The sequence below is a fragment of the Nycticebus coucang genome, chromosome 13 (genome assembly GCF_027406575.1).
Source record: "Nycticebus coucang isolate mNycCou1 chromosome 13, mNycCou1.pri, whole genome shotgun sequence".
In the NCBI taxonomy this organism is placed as follows: domain Eukaryota; kingdom Metazoa; phylum Chordata; class Mammalia; order Primates; family Lorisidae; genus Nycticebus; species Nycticebus coucang.
Window position 1 is genome coordinate 33,476,041 of NC_069792.1, and position 20,121 is coordinate 33,496,161.

Below are 20,121 nucleotides of genomic sequence, written 5' to 3' on the forward strand. Positions count from 1 at the left end.
AGGACTGTGTTTTTTAGCACTTGTTCTAAAAACCATGATTACCATTTATATAGTTCTTCATAGTTCAAAGAAGGCATCAACTCTTTTTTTTTTTTTTTTTGAGACATAGTTTTGCTTTGTCACCCTCGGTAGAGTGCCGTGGCATCACAGCTCACAGCAAGCTAAAACTCTTGGGCTTAAGCAATTCTCTTGCCTCAACCTCCCAAGTAGCTGAGACTACAGGTGCCCGCCACAATACCCGGCTATTTGTTGTTGCAGATGTCATTGATGTTTAGCTGGCCTGGGCTGGGATCGAACCCGCCACCCTTGCTGTATATAGCTGGTGCCCTACCCACTGAGCTACAGGCACAAAGCCAACTTCCACTCTTTTTTAATTTACTTAATTTATTAAGTTACTAAAAATACTAAAACTGATTCTTCCCTGACAAGATCTTCTGCCCAGAGCTATGGATTTCCCCTGATGCTCACAGGTAGGACAAGGGTCAAGGAGGTCTTGACCCTGGATTAACCAGTGCAGTTCGAGCAGGGGTCTTCACATGAAATTGAATTCCCTTTCTAGTCTGTTCCTTAATGAAGACTTTTTTCTTTCTTTCTTTTTTTTTTTTTCTTTGAGACAGAGTCTTGTCTCAGTCAGTTGCTCTGGGTTAAGCTCCATGATGTCATAGCTCGCAACAACCTCCAACTCTTGGGCTCAAGCAAACCTCTTGCCTCAGCTTCCTGAGTAGCTGGGCCTACTGGCACCTGCCACAATGCCCAGCTAATTTAGCAAAGATTCTTTTACAGTTTGGCTCTTAGTGGAATTACTTGGTTAAACATTATGCCTTTTCCTGAGGACAAGTTCTATGCTATCTTCAGTTTAGATGTACCCTTCTAACCGCCAGTCTTGGCTCTGTGCACTGGCTGTTACTCTGAAATGGTATATGACTGGCTTCTTTGAAATATATTCCATGCATTCAAAGCTTTAATCTGTTCTGTTTTGACAGAGCTGACTTGGAATAAGTATACAAATGATGAGGGTGGTGATTATTCTAATATTTTTAATTGTTACTCAGAAGTTCTAATGCTATATATATAATAAATACTAAATATTCTGAATCTTGAAGTGTAGTATTACAAAGATGTTATATTTGACATTAAAATTCAACTAAAAGCAACTTGATTATTTAAAATCGCCAATTTATAAAACATTGTACTGTAAAATATACAGTTCTTGAGCATACAACTCAATGGATTTTTCTATACTTTTGCCCCCTGTAGCCACCGCCAGTACATTCAAGATAGAGAACATTTCCAGCACCCCCAGAATAGCCAGGAGTTTTTTAAACTTAATTTTTTAACTGACATTTTCTTTGTAATAAAAGTGACCTTTCATATTTTCTCGATCCCTTCTCTTCTTAACAGAACTTTAATTTTCATGCTCTTCATTTGATATCTTCATTTAAAATAGTAAAGGTTTTTTTTTTTTTTTTTTTTTTTTTGTAGAGACAGAGTCTCACTGTACCACCCTTGGGTACAGTGCCATGGCGTCACACGGCTCACAGCAAACTCTAACTCTTGGGCTTATATGATTCTCTTGCCACAGCCTCCCGAGGAGCTGGTACTACAGGCACCCACCACAACGCCCGGCTATTTTTTTGTTGCAGTTTGGCCGGGGCTGGGTTTGAACCCGCCACCCTCGGCATATGGGGCCTGCGCCCTACTCACTGAGCCTCAGGCGCTGCCTTAAAATAGTAAGATTGCAAGAAGCCAATCAAGCCTTTTATTACTATTGAGGAAATGTACTTTAAAAATAGCTTTACTTCAGTAGCTGGGCATTGTGGCGGGAGCCTATAGTCCCAGCTACTTGGGAGGCTGAGGCAAGAGAATCGCCTAAGCCCAAGAGCTGGAGGTTGCTGTGAGCTATGACGCCATGGCACTCTACCGCAGGCGACAAAGTGAGACTCTGTCTCTTAAAAAAAAAAAAAAAAAGCTTTACTTCAATAGATAAAAGCTCATTTTTAAGATAACTTTATTAAAATCAAATTTAAAAATCATTAAAAAGTAGAATAAAATGTTATTAGTTTCTCTGACCTGTATATGGAGGAGGGTTGTCTGAGAATACTGGCAATGAATGATGTATCACAAAGTAAAACAATGAAAAATTTGAGTATTAAAAACTTCTCGTAAATCATAAATGAATTATCAATCGTAAATGAAAAATACAAAAATATTTTCCATAATAAAGATCAATAGAGAAGTAAAGTTAATATAGAAAGAACTCATGCAAATAATACCCTCAAGACACCAAAAGAAAAATAAAGCAAAAGAGCTGTTTACAAAAGAGGAGATACAAGTGGCTGATTAATTATTAGAAAAACTGAACATTTCCTTAAGAAATGAAAATGGCCAGATGCAGTGGCTCTTGCTTATAATCCTAGCACTTTGGGAGGCTGGGGCACAAGGATTGCTTGAGGCCAGGAGTTCAAAACCAGCACAGGTAAGACAGCAAGATTTTATCTCTACAAAAAATAAAAATAAAAATTAGCTTGTTGTGATTGCACATGATTGTGGCCCCAGCTATTTGGCAGGCTGAGGTGGAAGGATTGCTTGAGCCCTGGAATTTGAGTTTACAATGAGCTATGACCATGCCATTGTACTCTAGCCTGGGTGACCCTCAAAAAAATAAAGAAAGAAAGAAAAAAAATGGAAGCGTAAGATTCAGAAAAGTGCCCAGATGATGTCTATACAGCTCAACGAATGATCAGAAAGGGAACACACCTCAGTTGTCACTTTTACCCCCCACCAGGCCAAGAAATAAAACGTTATCAATACCCCTGAAGCCCCTCACACATCCTCTTTCAATCTCTGTGTCTTCTTTTCTTCCTAAAAGTAACTATTGTCCTGATTTTTAATAATATAGATTCGCCACCTAGTTTTTAAACTGTATGTAAATAGAATCATACAATTTTTTTTCTCCAGCTGGCTTATTTTCAACAAGGTGAGAGTTACCCAGGTTGTTCTATGGAGCTGTAATTTATTTCCTTTGCTATGTAATATTCCATTGTATGAATGTGCCACAGTAATCTGTTCTACTATTGATGCACACTTGAGTTGTTTCTGTTTTCTGGCTATTGTAAATTATATTGTCATTAACAACTTTTGGTGCACACATGCAAACATTCTTTATGTATCTTGAAGCAGAACTTCTGGGTTATAGGATATGTATATGTTTAACCTTAGTGGATAATGTTGAATAATTTTCCAAAATGTTAGTACCAGTTTCATACTTCTACCATCAAATCACATTGCTTATCTCACCAGCACTTAGCATTGTTAGTCTTTCCATTTTAGTAAGTCGTTAGTTTCTTTAATTTGCATTTGCGTAATACCTTTTTAGAAAAATGCAGTTTTTCACTTACCAAATTATCAAAGATGTTAATATACAATGTGTATTTGTATATACCTTTAATGCAAACCAAGGCTGGGAGAGTTTTCAGGGTGTTCCTATACTGCTAACAGAGTGTAAATTGGTATAACCTCTCTGGAAATCACTTTAACAAATTATTTAATGCTGAAAAATTCTTTACAATTCTGACCAGTCATTTTATTTGTAAAAATCTGCAGTTTCGAGGCTGGTGGATTGCCTAGGTGCATGGGTTGAAGACCAGCCTGAGCTAGAGCGAGACCCAGTGTCTAAGTATAGCTGGGTGTTGTAGTGGGCGCCTGTCATCCCAGGTATTTGGGAGGCTGTGGCAAGCAAATTGCTTAAGCCCAAGACTTTGAGGTTGCTGTGAGCTATGATGCCACAGTACTCTACTGAGGGCAGCAAAATAAGGCTCTATCTCAAAGAAAAAAAAAATCTGTGCAGTTCTAACGTTAGCAGAAAGGTGGTCAATTGCAGTGTTATTTATAGTAATGAAATTGTATAGTAAAAAGTTGGAAGCCATCTATAGATCCTAAAGTAAAAGAATCATTCAGTAACATGTCTTTTTATTTTTTTCATTCAGTAACTTTTGGTGCACCCATATTATACAACATCATATATCTATCGAAAGTTACTGTTTATCAAGAGTTTTTTTAACAACATTGGCAAATGTTTATAATTAATTTTTAAGTGAAAAACATAAAAATTTAAATATAGCATGATCCTAATTATGCAGAGAACAAGACTGAAATAAAACATGCTAAAATGGTAATAGTGCTTGTGTGTGGTAAGATTAAAAATCCCCACCCCCTTTTATTGAGATAAAATTCAACATTTTAAGTATTTTAAAGTATATAATTCAGTGGTGTTTAATATAGTCACAATGCTGTTCAACCATCTTCAGCATCTAATTCTATTACTCCAAGTCTAATCTGATATTTTCATCCCCCCCACAAAAGAAACTATCTCCAAATTGTCTCTTCCTCCAACTTTTGAAACCACTATTCTATTCCTGTCTCTATAGATTTGCCTATTCTGAGTATATCAAAAATGAAATCATACGGGCAGTGCCGGTAGTTCAGTGGGTACAGCACCCGCCACATACACCAAGGATAGCGAATTTGAACCTGGCCTGAGCCTGCTAAAATCAACGATGACAACTGTAACTACAACCAAAAAATAGCTGGGCATTGTGGCGGGTGCCTGTAGTGCCAGCTACTCGGGAGGCTGAGGCAAGAGAATAGCTTAAGCCCAAGAGTTTGAGGTTGCTGTGAGCTGTGACGCTACAGCACTCTACCCAGGGTGACAGCTTGAGACTCAACCTCAAAAACTAAATAAATAAAGTGAAATCATACAGTACGGTCTGGTTTCTCTTCAGAGTGGGTAAATCTTACTAAAGATTTCCGTGGAGAATGGGCAGCACCTGCAGCGCAGTGGGTAGAGTACGGGCCACGTACACCCAGGCTGGTGGGTCAAACCGGCCTGAGCCTGCTCAAATCAACGTGACTACTGCAACAACAACAAAATAAATAGTCGGGCATTGTGGCAGGCACCTGTGGTCCCAGCTGTTTGGGAGGCTGAAGCAAGAGAATTGCTTAAGCCCAAGGGATTGAGGTTGCTGTGAGCTGTGACACCACTCTACCCAGGGCGACATAGTAAAACTCTGTCTCAAAAAAAAGATTTCCGTGGAGAGGAACAAGTTGAGTTTTTAATCAATTTTTTGTGGTCTAGCTTTGGCAAAGCTAATAATAAACAAATAGAATCAAATCAAATAGTCAAATCAAATGGAAACAAATAGAATAATAAATAAACAAATAGAAAAGGATCACAATATGTGATCCTTTCGGCTGGGTGTGGTGGCTCATGCCTGTAGTCCTAGCACTCTGGGAGGCTGAGTCGGGTGGATTGCCTGAGCTCATGTGTTTGAAACCGTCCTGAGTCAGAGCCAGACCTTGTCTCTAAGAAAAAAAAAAAAAAAAAAAAAGGCTGGGTGTTGTGGCAGGCACCTGTAGTCCCAGCTACTTGGGAGGCTGAGGCAAGAGAATCACTTGATCATAAACCACATTTTGTTTATCCATTCATCCACTGATGGATATTTGGGGTGTTTCCACTTTTTAGCTATTATGAATAATGCTGTAGGGTGGAGGCTGGTCCGCGGCCGAAGTACAGACATTTTTCCTGTGAGAATTACCAGGAACAGTTCAATATGGAGGATATTCTGGCTCATGAATCTGAAATACTCGAACTAGTGAAAGAGTATTTAGATTTTGCTGAATTTGAAGATACCTTGAAAACATTTTCCAAAGAATGCAAAATAAAAGGAAAACCATTATGTAAAACAGCAGGTGGATCTTTACAGGACTCTAAATCATTGATAATTCAGAAGGCTCTTGTCTCTGCATTTGACAATGGAGACCAGAAGGTGTTCTTCAATTTATGGGAAGAACACATTCCCAGTTTCATCCAAAATGGTGACGCCCTTGCCCAGAAGTTGGAATTCTATCTTCACATCCATTTTGCCATCTATCCTCTGAAACATTCCGTAGGGAGACCGGACAGAGAGGAGCTGGAGGAAAGGATTTCTTACTTCAAAACCTACCTGGAGACCAAAGGAGCAGCGCTGAGCCAGACCACCGAGTTTCTTCCTTTCTATGCCCTTCCTTTTCTTCCCAACCCTATGGTACACCCTTCGTTTAAAGAACTCTTTCAGCATTCCTGGACTCCAGAGTTAAAGTTGAAGTTGGAAAAGTTTCTAGCTTTAATATTTAAAGATAGCAACACGCTGAAGCTTTTAACAGTGTATAAGGAGAATGGACAAAGTAACAAAGAGATGTTGCAGCAGCTCCACCAGCAGCTGGTCAGAGCTGAACTTAGGTCAGTGACCTACCTGAGACGTACAGTAAGATCCAAGCAGACTACCACAATCTCATTGGAGTCACAGCAGAGCTGGCGGATTCTCTCAGGCCACAGTCAGTGGCAAGACGATCACTCCTGAGTACCTCCAGAGTGTCCGTGTCTGCCTCTTCAGCAACCAGATGTGGCAGAGCCTGGCTCATAGCGTGGACTTCACAAGGCCTGGGACGGCTTCCACCATGTTACAAGCTTCCTTGGCACCCGTGAGACTGAAAGATGTCCCATTACTGCCCTCCCTGGATTATGAGAAACTGAAGAAGGATTTGATTTGGGGGAGTGATCGTTTAAAAGCCTTCTTGTTGCAGGCTCTGCGCTGGCGCTTGAGCACCTCCCGTCCTGGAGAGCAGAGGGAGGCGGTTCTGCAGGCCTACATCAGCAACGACCTCTTGGACTGTCATACCCACAACCAGAGAAATGTGCTTCACTTGCTGCACGCAAAGAGTGAGGTGGTGCGGCAGTACATGGCCAGGCTCATCAACGCTTTTGCGTCACTAGCTGAAGGTCACCTCTACCTTGCTCAGAACAAAATGGTGCTGTGGATGCTGGAGGGAAGGCTGAAGGAGGACAAGGATGTCATCACCCAGGAGAATGTCCTTGGGGCCTTGCAAAAGTTCAGCCTCAGGCGCCCGCTGCATCGCTTCAAGATGGTCTCATCTTCTGGCTGATTGATATTCTGAAGGACTCTGATTGCCTGTCTGACTACACACTGGAGTTCTTAGTGGCTTTGCTTATGAACCTCTGCCTCCGGAATGCAGGGAAGAACATGTGTGCCAAGGTGGCAGGCCTCGTGCTCAAAGTCCTTTCAGATCTGCTTGGCCATAAAAGCCACGAGATCCAGCCGTATGTGAATGGAGCTCTGTACAGCATCCTTTCTATTCTGTCCATCCAGGAGGAAGTGAGAGCAATGGGGATGGAAGACATCCTACACTGCTTCATCAAAGAAGGCAACACTGAAATGATCCACCAGATTTTTTTTTTTTTTTTCGTTTTTGGCTGGGACTGTGTTTGAACCCATCACTTCTGGCATATGGGACCGACGCCCTACTCCTTGAGCCACAGGCACCGCCCCGCCAGATAGAATTTATCATCAAGCAACTTAATTCTGGTCAGTTTAAGGCAACATTCCGGGATCTTTCTTGTGAATCATTCACAAGAAATGTACCGGAAAGATACATGGACTGTCTTATAGGGCCTTGTCATGCTTCTGCCAGCATTCATTCAAGAAGCATTTAGGGAGGTGAAGAGACCTAAGTGAACCCACTAACAAGAGTTCATTCAGGTATTCAAGGCCAGATTGTCCAAAGATTAATAATATCTTATCACACTTAACAGATACAGCCAACAAAAAGAATTTAAAGGCAATTACAGAAGCCCTTCCCTAGCCTTGTGTGTTCTCTTTATGTGGCCCCTCCCTTTCCTCTCCTAAATCCTGCCCCACTGTTAAGGGTGGCTTCCCCAGGTTCCTGTCAGGGAATGAAAACAGGTGCCAGCCTTTCCAGCACCACTGTGGAAAATGGCATCCCCCACATTTATTCATTCAATCCAAAACAAACAAACAAACAAAAAATAATGCTGCTCTGAGTAGTCCTGTGTGAGTTTTTGTGTGAACATACTCATGTGTTGTTATTTCTCTTGGATATATGCCCAGGAGTGGAATTGTGGGGACATACAGTAACTGTTTAACTTTTCAAGGAACTATGAAACTGTTTTTCACAGCAGCTGTACCATTTTACATTCATGCCAGCCCTTCCCTTTTTATTTGTATTTTATTTATTTATTTATTTTTTGAGACAGAGCCTCAAGCTGTCACCCTAGGTAGAGTGCCATGGCATCACAGCTCACAGCAACCTCCAGCTCCTGGGCTCAAGCAATTCTCTTGCCTCTGCCTCCCAAGTAGCTGGAACTATAGGCACCCACCACAATGCCTGGCTAATTTTTGGTTATCTCACAGTAACCTCTAGCTCCTGGGCTCAAGAGATTCTCCTGCCTCTGCCTCCCAAGTAGCTGGGACTATAGGCGCCCGCCACAGCGCCTGGCTATTTTTTGGTTGTAGCTATCATTGTTGTTTGGCAGGCCCAGGCTGGATTCGAACCTTCCAGGTTAGGTGTATGTAGCTGGTGCCTTAGCCACTTGAGCCACAGGTGCCGAGCCAGCCCTTCCCTTTTTAAAAATTTTTTTTTTATCTTTTGAATTCCCTGCAATGAATGTATATTGTTTGTAATTGTTTATCTTTTGAATTCCCTGCAACGAATGTACATTGTACCAGGTGTAGAGAGTGAATCATTCCTCAGAATTGTCACTAATCCACGCGTGGCCCATCTTTCATTTTAGTCCATTTTTTCTCTTTATTATGTATTTATTTATTTATTGGCAACAGAGAGTCTCACTATGTTGCCCTTGGTAGAGTGCTTTGGTGTCACAGCTCACAGCAACCTCAAACTCTTGGGCTTAAGTGATTCTCTTGCCTGAGCCTCCCAGTAGCTGAGACTACAGGCACCTGCCACAACGCCCAGCTATTTTTTGTTGTAGTTGTCATTGTTGTTTAGCTGGCCCGTGCCGGGTTCAAACCCGCCACCCTTGGTGCATTTGGCCAGCGCCAGAACCACTGTGCTGTGGGTGCTGTGTCTTTCTCCTCAGCCTTGATCTTCGTAACCATTTCCTCATCGTCACCGTTGACATCCAGGTTAATATGTTGGATATATGTGCTTGCATATCTGTATCTATGTAACTTTGTTAAAATTAGACTTACTGATGCTTTGTGTGTACACATATTTATATATATATATATATATGTAGATAGAAAGGAAATATATATATCCTGTGTTACGGTTCCTTGTTTCTGGCTGCTGACTGATATTCTCTGTAGTCTGTTACCATAGTTGATTTCCCTGATGCCTACTTTGCTTCAAATTCCTACTGTAGAGAATCCTGCAGTGAATGTCATGGTTACTACATGCCTTTGCCTGGTCCTGCACATAATTTTTGTATGGTTTAATTCCTAGAACTGGAATTTCTGGGCCCAGAGAAAATGCATACACAGTTTCAGCAAGTATTGCCAGGTTTCTTTACAGAAAAGTTGTCTTGTTCTATCTTCTCACCAGCAATACATGAGGGTGTCTCTTTCCCTAAGTCCTTACTAACTTCTGGTATTAGCTTTCTTTTTCCCCTCTTTTTTTTTTTTTTTTTTAGAGGCAGAGTCTTACTTTGTCGCCTTTTGTAGAGAGCTGTGGTGTTACAGCACACAGCAACCTCCATATCCTGGGCTTAGGCGAGTCTCTTGCCTTAGCCTCCCAAGTAGCTGGGACTACAGGATCCTGCCACAACACCCGGCTATTTTTTTGCTGGGGCTGGGTTCAAACCCGCTACCCTCAGTATAAGGGGCCGGCACCCTACTCACTGACCCACAGGCGCCACCCCTGGTATTATCTTCCTAATTTTTGCCTGTTAGTAGATATAAAATGGTATATCCTTCTTGTTTTAATTTATATTTTTTGGTTATTAGTGAAGTTAGCATCTTCATAAATTTGCTTTGTCATTTACCTTGTCTCTATCAACTACCTCTTTATGCCTTTGCCCATTTGTCTGTTGGTTTCCTTGTTTTTTAAAAAAATAATTTTCTTACTGCTTTTATGATGTTAATAGATTTTGCTGGCTTTCTTACTATCAGTGCTAATATAGTTATTTCTATATTGGTTTCTATTTTAAAAGGCAGAAAACCTGTAGAAATGCTGTTGAAGTTATAATAAAGTTCATTTTTGTTTTTAGTCCAGATGTCAGAGCATTCCTTCCAATGGACAGTCCAAAACACCAGTCAGATCCATCTGAAGATGACGATGAAAGAAGCATTCAGAAGGTAGTAAGAGGAATTTTTTTTAACAGAAAAAATACCATTCCCCCAAAGTTGAAATTAGTGGCAACTTTAGGGCAACATATACTTAAAATGAAGTAACTTCATCCATAGTAGGTTTCTGCTAAATAAAATACATAAAGACAAACATGTACAACTTACTGATCACTTTTTTTTCTGATCTCTATTTCATATAAAATTTATAGGATGAATATTTATGTAATAAAAAGTAGTATAAGTGAATTAAAGAAAAATTTGAAAATAGCAGTTAATAAAGTATTACCCATATTTTTTGCCACCCAGACCTAGTAATTTTTTTCAATTTATTTGTTTATTTATTTTTTACTTTTTAAAATTTTTTTGTTTTTATTAAATCATAACTGTGTACCTTGATGCATTTATGATACCTTTGTAATTATGATGCATTATGGCAGGATAACTGATTTGATATACAATGTGAAATGTTTACATTGAACTGATTAATATGTCCATCACAATTACACTCTTTCTTTTTTTTTTTTTTTTTGTAGAGACAGAGTCTCACTGTATCACCCTCGGGCAGAGTGCCGTGGCGTCACACGGCTCACAGCAACCTCCAACTCCTGGGCTTAAGCTATTCTCTTGCCTCAGCCTCCCGAGCAGCTGGGACTACAGGCGCCCGCCACAACGCCCGGCTATTTTTTGTTGTTGTTACAGTTTGGCCGGGGCTGGGTTTGAACCCGCCACCCTCGGTATATGGAGCCGGCGCCCTACTCACTGAGCCACAGGTGCCACCCATACTCTTTTCTTAATAGTTTTTAAATGTACCATTGCATTATGCACATTAGGTGAGGTTCCCCCCCCAAGTACCCTCCTGCCTCCCGAGACCTAGTAATTTTTAATATTTTAGTGATTTTCTTTCCTGTATTCTCCTAATTATCTAATTTTATCTCATAAAAATTAATCTTAATTTTATTTCTCTAATGATAATTATAACAGTGTGTACAAGTATATATTTTTCACTTTACGTCTTACTTTTCGATCATTATTTATATTTATCATCATCACTGTACTTGAAATTATTGTTTTGAATTTTGGCCAGCAGGAAAGGCCTTTTGAACCACAAATTACATAGCTCTTCCTCTGCCTTGTCAGGTTTTTATACATAGAGCAATCCGTACACACATGCCATTTGGTATCAACTAACTTTTATTTCTATGTATAGGTACATAATAAATATATATTCTTAATAGAGAATGGGGTATTGTTATTTTTTTAACTAGATTATGATAGCAAAAAAGTAAAATAAACTTGTACCTTATTTTGAAGATGTTTTCATCATTTACTTTAGAAAGTTGTATAGAAAGGGAAAACTGTAATAATTTAACTCAATATATTATGTAGCAATTAAAATTATAATTATGGGGCGGCGCCTGTGGCTCAGTGAGTAGGGCGCCGGCCCCATATGCCGAGGGTGGCGGTTCAAACCCAGCCCCGGCCAAACTGCAACAAAAAAATAGCCGGGCGAGGCTGAGGCAAGAGAATCGCGTAAGCCCAAGAGTTAGAGGTTGCTGTGAGCCGTGTGACGCCACGCCACTCTACCCGAGGGCGGTACAGTGAGATTCTGTCTCTACAAAAAAAAAAAAAAAAAAAAAATTATAATTATGAATACAATTAAATATAATATATTTATAATTCAAGCTTTGTAATTATTATTAAATATGTACATGAAAATTTGAGGTGTTGGGTTGATTGACATTTTTCTTTAGAAGGTATTTTAATTTTCTTATGGCTTTATTTTTCTAATTTAAAAGCTAATGTTATGTACTAGAACATATTACTATCCTAGGGCTAAAATATTCATTTGGGAAAAAAAAATATTCCTTTTTTGTGACTATTAGGAAGTAGCATTTTTTTTTCTCTGATGCCCTCAAAAGATTCTTACTTATGAGAACAAATTTAACCTTTGTATCTTTGACATGGTTGCTCCTATGACAGTGTAAAAATTTATATATTTGCTGGCAGGATGCCCATAGCTCAGTGGTTAGGGTGCCAGCCATGCGGCTTGTATGTTCGAACCTGCCCCGGGGTATGGCTCAGTCGGTAAGGCGCCAGCCCCATATACCGAGGGTGGTGGGTTCAAACCCGGCCTCGGCCAAACTGCAACCAAAATATGGCCGGGCGCCTGTAGTCCCAGCTGCTCGGGAGGCTGAGGCAAGAGAATCGCTTAAGCCCAGGAGTTGGAGGTTGCTGTGAGCTGTGTGAGGCCACGGCACTCTACCGAGGGCCATAAAGTGAGACTCTGTCTCTACAAAAAATAAAATAAAAAAGCTGCCCGGAGCAGCGCTCCCCATGCTGTCTGCACGCCTGGCGCCCACGCTGCTCAGTCCCTTCCTGCGGCGATCCGCTCCCACTGTAGGGCGCCATGGCCTCTGGGAGACGCTCCTGGGGAGGCGGTGCGCGGCCGCCGCCTCCTCCGGGCCCGCGTCGGACCTGGGCCCTGAGCCTCCTCATGGCCTCACGGAGGCTGAGAGTTATGAAGGAAGCCCTAACATGCAGGAGCGGTTTCTGTTCCCCGAGTACGTCCTGGAGCCTGAGCCCGCGCCCACCCGGAAAGAGCTGCTGGAACAACTGCAGCAGCAGCACCAGGAGAGCGAGCAACCCAGGCGGACGCAGAAGCCACGGGTCGGCCGCCGGGCGCACCCTGTCGTGGGGCACCCGGACCCGGCGGTGCCGCCCAGCGGCCAGCACTGCTCGGGTTGCGGGGCAGAGCTGCACTGCCAGGACCCCGGCGTGCCCGGATACCTGCCCAGCGAGAAGTTCCTGCGCGCGGCGCAGGCGGACGGCGGGCTGGCGCGGGCCGTGTGCCAGCGCTGCTGGCTCCTGGTGCACCACCAGCGCGCCCTGCGCCTGCAGGGGAGCCGCGAACAGTACTCTGAGCTGGTGAGCACCGCGCGGCGGCGGCCCGGGCCCGCCCTGGTGCTCTACATGGTGGACCTGCTCCACCTGCCCGACGCCCTGCTGCCCGACCTGCCGGCACTGGTAGGCCCCAAGCAGCTGATCGTGCTGGGGAACAAAGTGGACCTGCTGCCCCAAGACCCCCCGGCTACCGGCAGCGGCTCCGGGAGCGGCTGTGGAACGACTGTGCCCGCGCCGGACTTTTGCTGGCCCCTGGCCACGGAGGGCCACAGCTCCCCAGCCGGGACGGGCCGCAGGACAGAGAGGAGAATTCGAATCGGTCGGACAGGTCGTGCACGGTGGTCCGGGACGTGCGTCTCATCAGCGCCAAGACTGGCTATGGCATCGAAGAGTTAATCTCGGCACTTCAGCGCTCCTGGCGCTACCGTGGTGATGTCTACCTGGTAGGATCCACAAACGCTGGCAAGTCCACTCTCTTTAACACGCTCCTGAAGTCCGATTACTGCACCGCCAAGGGCGCCCAGGCCATCGACCGGGCCACCATCTCCTCTTGGCCAGGAACTACATTAAACCTTCTCAAGTTTCCTATTTGCAACCCAACTCCTTATAGAATGTTTGAAAGGCACAAAAGACTTAAAGAAGATGCAGCTAAAGCCCTAGAAGATCTTAGCGAGCAAGAACAACATCAACTTAATGTTTTGAAAAAGCATGGCTATGTAGTAGGGAGAGTTGGAAGAACATTCTTGGATTCAGAAGAACAGAAGGATGAAGATGCCTTTGAATTTGATGCTGATTCACTTGCCTTTGACATGGAAAATGAACCCGTTACAGTTGAACCTACATCCACCAAACAAGTAGTATTGACTGCACAAGATGTGAGAGATGCCCGCTGGTTTTATGACACGCCAGGAATTACAAAAGAAAATTGCATTTTAAATCTTCTAACAGAAGAAGAAGTAAAGATTGTTTTGCCAACAAATTCCATTGTTCCAAGAACTTTTGTGCTTAAACCAGGAATGGTTCTATTTTTGGGTGCTCTAGGCCGCATTGATTTCCTACAGGGAAACCAGTCAGCCCGGTTTACGGTTGTGGCTTCCAACCTCCTCCCCGTGCACATTACTTCCTTGGACAAGGCGGATAGTTTGTATGAGAAGCAGGCAGGTCACACGTTACTGCAGGTTCCAATGGGTGGAAAAGAAGGAATGGCAGACTTTCCTTCTCTTGTTGCTGAAGACATTATAGTAAAAGAAGGACTTGGGGAATCCGAAGCGGTTGCTGACATCAAGTTTTCCTCTGCAGGTTGGGTTGCAGTAACGCCTCGTGGGAAGGACAGATTGCATCTCCGAGGCTACACACCTCAAGGAACGGTTCTGACGGTCCGGCCCCCGCTCTTGCCGTATATCGTTAACATCAAAGGACAGCGCATCAAGAAAAGTGCGGCCTATAAAACCAAGAAGCCTCCTTCCCTCGTGTATAATCTGCAGAAGAAGAAAGGATAAATGTATGAGGCTGACTTTGTTCCTGCTGGATATTGACCATAACAAGACACATTGAAATTATATTAAATATGGGAGGCACCTGTGGCTCAAGGAGTAGGGCGCCAGCCCCATATGCCGTGGGTGGCGGGTTGAAGCCCGGCCCAGCCAAAACTGCAAAAAAAGAAATTATATTAAATATAGCCTATGGGCGGTGCCTGCGGCTCAAGGAGTAGGGTGCCAGTGCACATGCCGGAGGTGGCGGGTTCAAACCCAGCCATGGCCAAAAATTGCAAAAAAAAAAAATAAATAAAATAAATATAGCCTATAATAAAATTCCCCTGCTCCTACCCCATTTAAAGATCTTAACAGTTGACCTTTTTTTTTTTTTTTGCAGTTTTTGGCCAGGGCTGAGCTTTGAACCTGCCACCTCTGGCATATGGGGCCGGCGCCCTGCTCACCCAACAATGACCTTTTTTTTTTTTTTGTGGTTTTTGGCCGGGGCTGGGTTTGAACTCGCCACCTCCGGCATATGGGACCAGTGCCCTACTCCTTGAGCCACAGGCGCCGCCCAACAGTTGACCTTTTTAAACTAACCAGGACTGTGCCTATTCATAATGTACTGAGCTTGTAAATAGAGGTTATATATCTATTTCTTTTCTTCTCTTTTTTTTTTTTTTTTTTTTTTTTGGAGACAGGAGTCTTGCTGTGTTGGTAGAGTGCTGTGGCGTCACAACTCACAGCAACCTCCAACTCTTGGGCTTGGGTGATTCTCTTGCCTCAGCCTCCCTAGTAGCTGGGACTGCGGACACCCACCACAACACCCAGCTATTTTCTTGTTGCAGTTTTCATTGTTGTTTAGCTGACCCGGGCCAGCCTTGAACCAGCCAGCCTCGGTGCATGTGGCTGGCACCATGACCACTGTGCTACAGGCGCAGAGCCCTTTCTTACAGGGTATGTTTACGGTATATATTTGTGACCCATTTATATAAAAAGAAAGCCTGATATATTCAAGTTTCTCCCACTGCTTTTTTTTTTTTTTTTTTGAGACCAGATGTCATTTCTGTCATTTGGAGTCTGTAGTTGACAAGGCAAGTTAACAGTCACATGAAAAAATAATACACTGGCTTATAAGTAAAAGTGAATAGTCATCCGTGGACACAACTGGTAGAACATTCTGCGCCTTCCATCTCTAGGTCTAAGGTAACGGTTTTCCAAGTCCTCATCCTTTCCCAGCAAGTGTGAAGAAGGGGAAAGAGTGGAGAGCAAGCAGCTTCCCTATTTAAAGGAAGGGGAAAAGCTGGATGTTACACACATTGGTTTACACAGTCTGTTGATAAACGTCATGGAAACTGGGAAGTGAAGGAGGAAATGGGCACTGTTTCAGATTTTTACTGAGAAGGGGAGAATACATATTGAGAACAAGTAGAACTTCACCTAACACAATTTAACAGTGTCTAAGAATCTTTCATAAAGATGTGTGTTCCTGGGCGGCGCCTGTGGCTCAGTGAGTAGGGCGCCGGCCCCATATGCCGAGGGTGGCAGGTTCAAACCCAGCCCCGGCCAAACTGCAACAAAAAAAAGGCCGGGTGTTGTGGCGGGCGCCTGTAGTCCCGGCTGTTCGGGAGGCTGAGGCAAAAAAATCGCCTGGGCCCAGGAGTTGGAGGTTGCTGTGAGCCGTGTGATGCCATGGCATCCTACCCGGGGGCGGTACAGTGAGACTCTGTCTCTCCAAAAAAAAAAAAAGAAGAAGAAGAAGATGTGTGTTCCTAGTATCTGGAGTCTATTCCACAATCAGGAGAGCACTTACTACCCATGTTATTAACATTGGCCTGTCTGTACCTGTACAACATGTATCGATCAGACGGCTTTACTTTTGGTTATTCCTAGGTGAGTTTTACTACAGCTGTGTGGAAACAATCGGCGCGTCTCAGATCCTAACACTGAGATAAATGCTGGTGGGTTAAGCTGGGCTGAAATGCAGTTAGATCCGTGAGTGTCTTGATGGACCTGTGTTCTCTCCCGACATGTGGAAGCCCTGTGTACTTCACACCCTCCTTTTCTGCTAAGTCTCCTTACACTAAATATGACAAGTTTTTTAAGATGCAACTTACAACTTTGAAAATCTCACTTTCATAGTGTTTCAAAGGGTAGTATAGTACTATTGGTATGTTGGGGGAGATGTTCTTCGTGTGTAAAACCGTTTCAGCGTGGATGGCATCCCTCATCCCCAGACACTGGACGCCAGTAGCAACTCCCTCTGCCCATCGGTCATTAAAACTGAAACGTAGCCCCAAGGTTTCCAACTGCACCTCTAGAGGGCAGTAGTTCCCAAGTTGAGAAAATCGATCGGCGTTTTTTAGGTTTCACTGGCAGGTTTTTTGGAGGGAATGAAATACCATTAATTTTACTACAAGTTAAAATTGCGCTCCAAGCACAATGGCTCATGCCTGTAATCCCAGCATTTTGAGAGGCCAAGACAGGAGGATCACTTGAGGCCAGGAGTTGAGACCAGCATAGACAAAGTAGCAGAGACCCTGTCTCCACAAAAATTTTAAAAACTTGGGTGGCGCCGGTGGCTCAGTGAGTAGGGCGCCAGCCCCATATGCTGAGGGTGGCAGGTTTGAACCCGGCCCCAGCCAAACTGCAAGAAAAAAATAGCTGGGCGTTGTGGCGGGTGCCCGTAGTCCCAGCTACTCGGGAGGCTCAGGCAAGAGGATCACCTAAGCCCAGGAGCTGGAGGTTGCTGTGAGCTGTGATGCCACCGCACTCTACCAAGGGTGACACTTTCAAAACTTAGCCAGATATGGTAGTATGCACATGTAGCCCCGGCTACTTCAGAAGTTGAGGCAAGAGGATCTCCTGAGCCCAGGAGTTGCAAGTCACAGTGAGCCATGATCACACCACTGCACTCCAGCCTGGGAGACAGAACAGGACCCTGTCTTTCCAAAAAAAATTGTAGTCTTTATCTTTCTATTTGTAGTTGAAAACAAGAATTCACAGTTCAGAGCTTAGGCCTGAATCTTTTTTTTTTTTTTTCCCCTTAAATAGAGACAGGGTCTCACTTGTGGCCCAAGCTAGAGTGCAGTAGTGCAGTCATGGCTAACTGTGACCCTGAACTCTTGGGATAAAGCAACGTTCCCACCTCTGCGGCAGCGGGGGCTACAGACACACACCAGCACACCCAGCCTGAATCTACTGAGATAGCATTGTTTTTAATTTCTGGAGAAGTGGCGGCGCCTGTGGCTCAGTGAGTAGGGCGCCGGCCCCATATGCCGAGGGTGGCGGGTTCAAACCCAGCCCCGACCAAACTAACAAAAAAATAGCCGGGCGTTGTGGCGGACGCCTGTAGTCCCAGCTGCTCGGGAGGCTGAGGCAAGAGAATCGCGTAAGCCCAATAGTTAGAGGTTGCTGTGAGCCGTGAGATGCCACGGCACCCTACCCGAGGGCGGTACAGTGAGACTCTGTCTCTACAAAAAAAATATATATATATAATTTCTGGAGAAGTAAAATAACTTACAGAAATGTATTTTAGAGAAGAAAACAAAATAAATAAATAAATAAAAAATAGCCGGGCATTGAGGCGGGCATCTGTTTGAGCCCAAGAGTTTGAGGTTTCTGTGAGCTATGATGCCACGGTACTCTACCGAGGGTGACATAGTGAGACTCTGTCTCAAAAAAAAAAAAAATAAATAAATAATACAAAGATATATATATTTTTACACTTGGTGAAAAAAAAACAATAATCTGGGAAAACATTTGTAACAAGGCATAAGAAGAAATAACATTTATGTAAAAAGCTCATACAGATGAGTTTCATGTTTTTTTTTTTTTTTTTCCTTTTCTTTTTTTTTGAGACAGAGTCTCAGTTTCGCCCTCGGTAGAGTGCCATGAAGTGACAGCTCACAGGAACCTCAAACTCTCGGGCTTAAGCGATTCTCTTGCCTCAGCCTCCCAAGTAGCTGGGACTAAGGCACCCACCACAACGTGCAGCTGTTTTTTGGTTGTAATTGTCATTGTTGTGTAGCAGGCCTGGGCCAGGCTCAAACCCACCAGCCTCAGCGTACATGGCTGGCGCCCTACTCACTGAGCTACAGGTGCTGAGCCAGATGAGTTTTTAAATAGGCTTCTTAATACCCCCGGTACTTAAAAGGAAAAGGGGCACGACCGAGGACTGCTAGGAAAAACATAGATGGGAAAATGTTCAACCGTGATGCTAATAACCAAGGAAATTTTTGAAGGAGTGCTCGCTTTGGCAGCACATATACTTAAATTGGAAATTTTGAAGGAATGTTTTGTATTTTTCCATCAATTGAGCAAAAACGTAAAGTATTTTACATACTGCCAGACTGATAAGGGTAAGGTACAACAAACACCCTGAGGCATTATTTATGTCATAATTTTTTGAAATTCTTGTGGAAAGCAATTCAGCAACATGTATCAAATAGAAACATATTCATGTCATGTAGGAGTGGATGCCAATGAAATCCTTCACACAGACAAAAACAAAGATGTTCATTTCAGCGTGATCTGTTATAAAACCATTAGAACCTTAATATCATCAGAAGGTATTTGTATATATTACACATTTTAAGTAACATTCGAAGGTAATATTTTAAACTAGGGAGAGGGGAATGATTCCATTTAGATTTAAAATTTGCTTCAATTTATTATCAAAATAGTTAATTCAAACACCAGGGCCAGGTTAAACAGTGACAGGTAAAGATTAGTGAGATAAATAGTTAACTACATTTAGATGTTTTTCTTCTTTAAAAACCCGCTCTTTGGACTATTTTGTTCTCTAATAACATGCAGAGATATCAACATATTTCTAAACACATGTAGAGTGAAAAACACGCCAATCCCTCAGACATAGGAAACAGGATAACTAAGGCCATACCAATGGCACCCATTGTTAACTGCTCTGATGAACCCTAACTAAAAGCAAATTTCCATTTTTCTTCAATGCTGTGATAAGAGAAAAGAATGCTCACAAACAAACTTCCTCTAGTTAGCATTCCATTTCTTTGCTTTCCTTGCAGGAAAACTCAAGGAAGTTTTGTAAACTGTCTCCACCTGCTGTCCTCCTCTGGATCTCTTGCGAACCCCTCCGTCCCGGGCCCATCACACCACAGACTGCTCAGAGTTTAGCAGCCAATCTTCAACTTTCATCTTACTTGCACTAACAGCAACGTGAACAGAGTTAATTACCCCCCTGACTTTGGGAAACTACATTCTTGGTTTTCCTCCTGTCTCACAGACTGCCCTTTCTGTCTCTATTACCGGTTATTCCTTGACTTCACGATGCTGAAGTGTCCCAGGACTCAATCCTTGGATCACTTCTCTCATCTGTCCATACTCACTCTCCAAGGAGACCAAGAGGGTGGAGAAAGCCTGGTGCCCTGGGATGAAATAATACTTTGTAATTAATCCAATAAGCCTGTGAGGATAAAGTAAGGATGCAACACCACAACTCTCCAATCCGTGGCAGACGTCATTAATCATTCAGGGCTTTTCTCAAACGGAGCTAAGCAGCCCTGGAATCCTTCTTTGTATGGAGTATTGTAGCCATTCACTTCCAATGA

General features: G+C 43.2%; 1 protein-coding gene and 2 pseudogenes across 2 annotated transcripts in view; all 3 read left to right on the forward strand.

The window, feature by feature from the left end:
- LOC128563566 (uncharacterized) overlaps nt 1-20,121 on the forward strand; it is an 856,840-nt gene extending 836,719 nt beyond the window's left edge. Inside the window, exons 14-15 of the mRNA XM_053558951.1 lie at nt 10,082-10,169; nt 19,579-20,121. Of these exons, the coding sequence (XP_053414926.1) occupies nt 10,082-10,169; nt 19,579-19,687 (197 nt within the window). The 3' untranslated portion in view covers nt 19,688-20,121. The remainder of the gene's footprint in view (nt 1-10,081; nt 10,170-19,578) is intronic.
- LOC128563562 (lisH domain-containing protein ARMC9-like) lies at nt 5,610-7,673 on the forward strand (annotated as a pseudogene).
- Nucleotides 12,473-14,734, forward strand: LOC128563556 (nitric oxide-associated protein 1-like; annotated as a pseudogene). Its single transcript, XR_008373816.1, has one exon. The product of XR_008373816.1 is annotated as a nitric oxide-associated protein 1-like (transcript).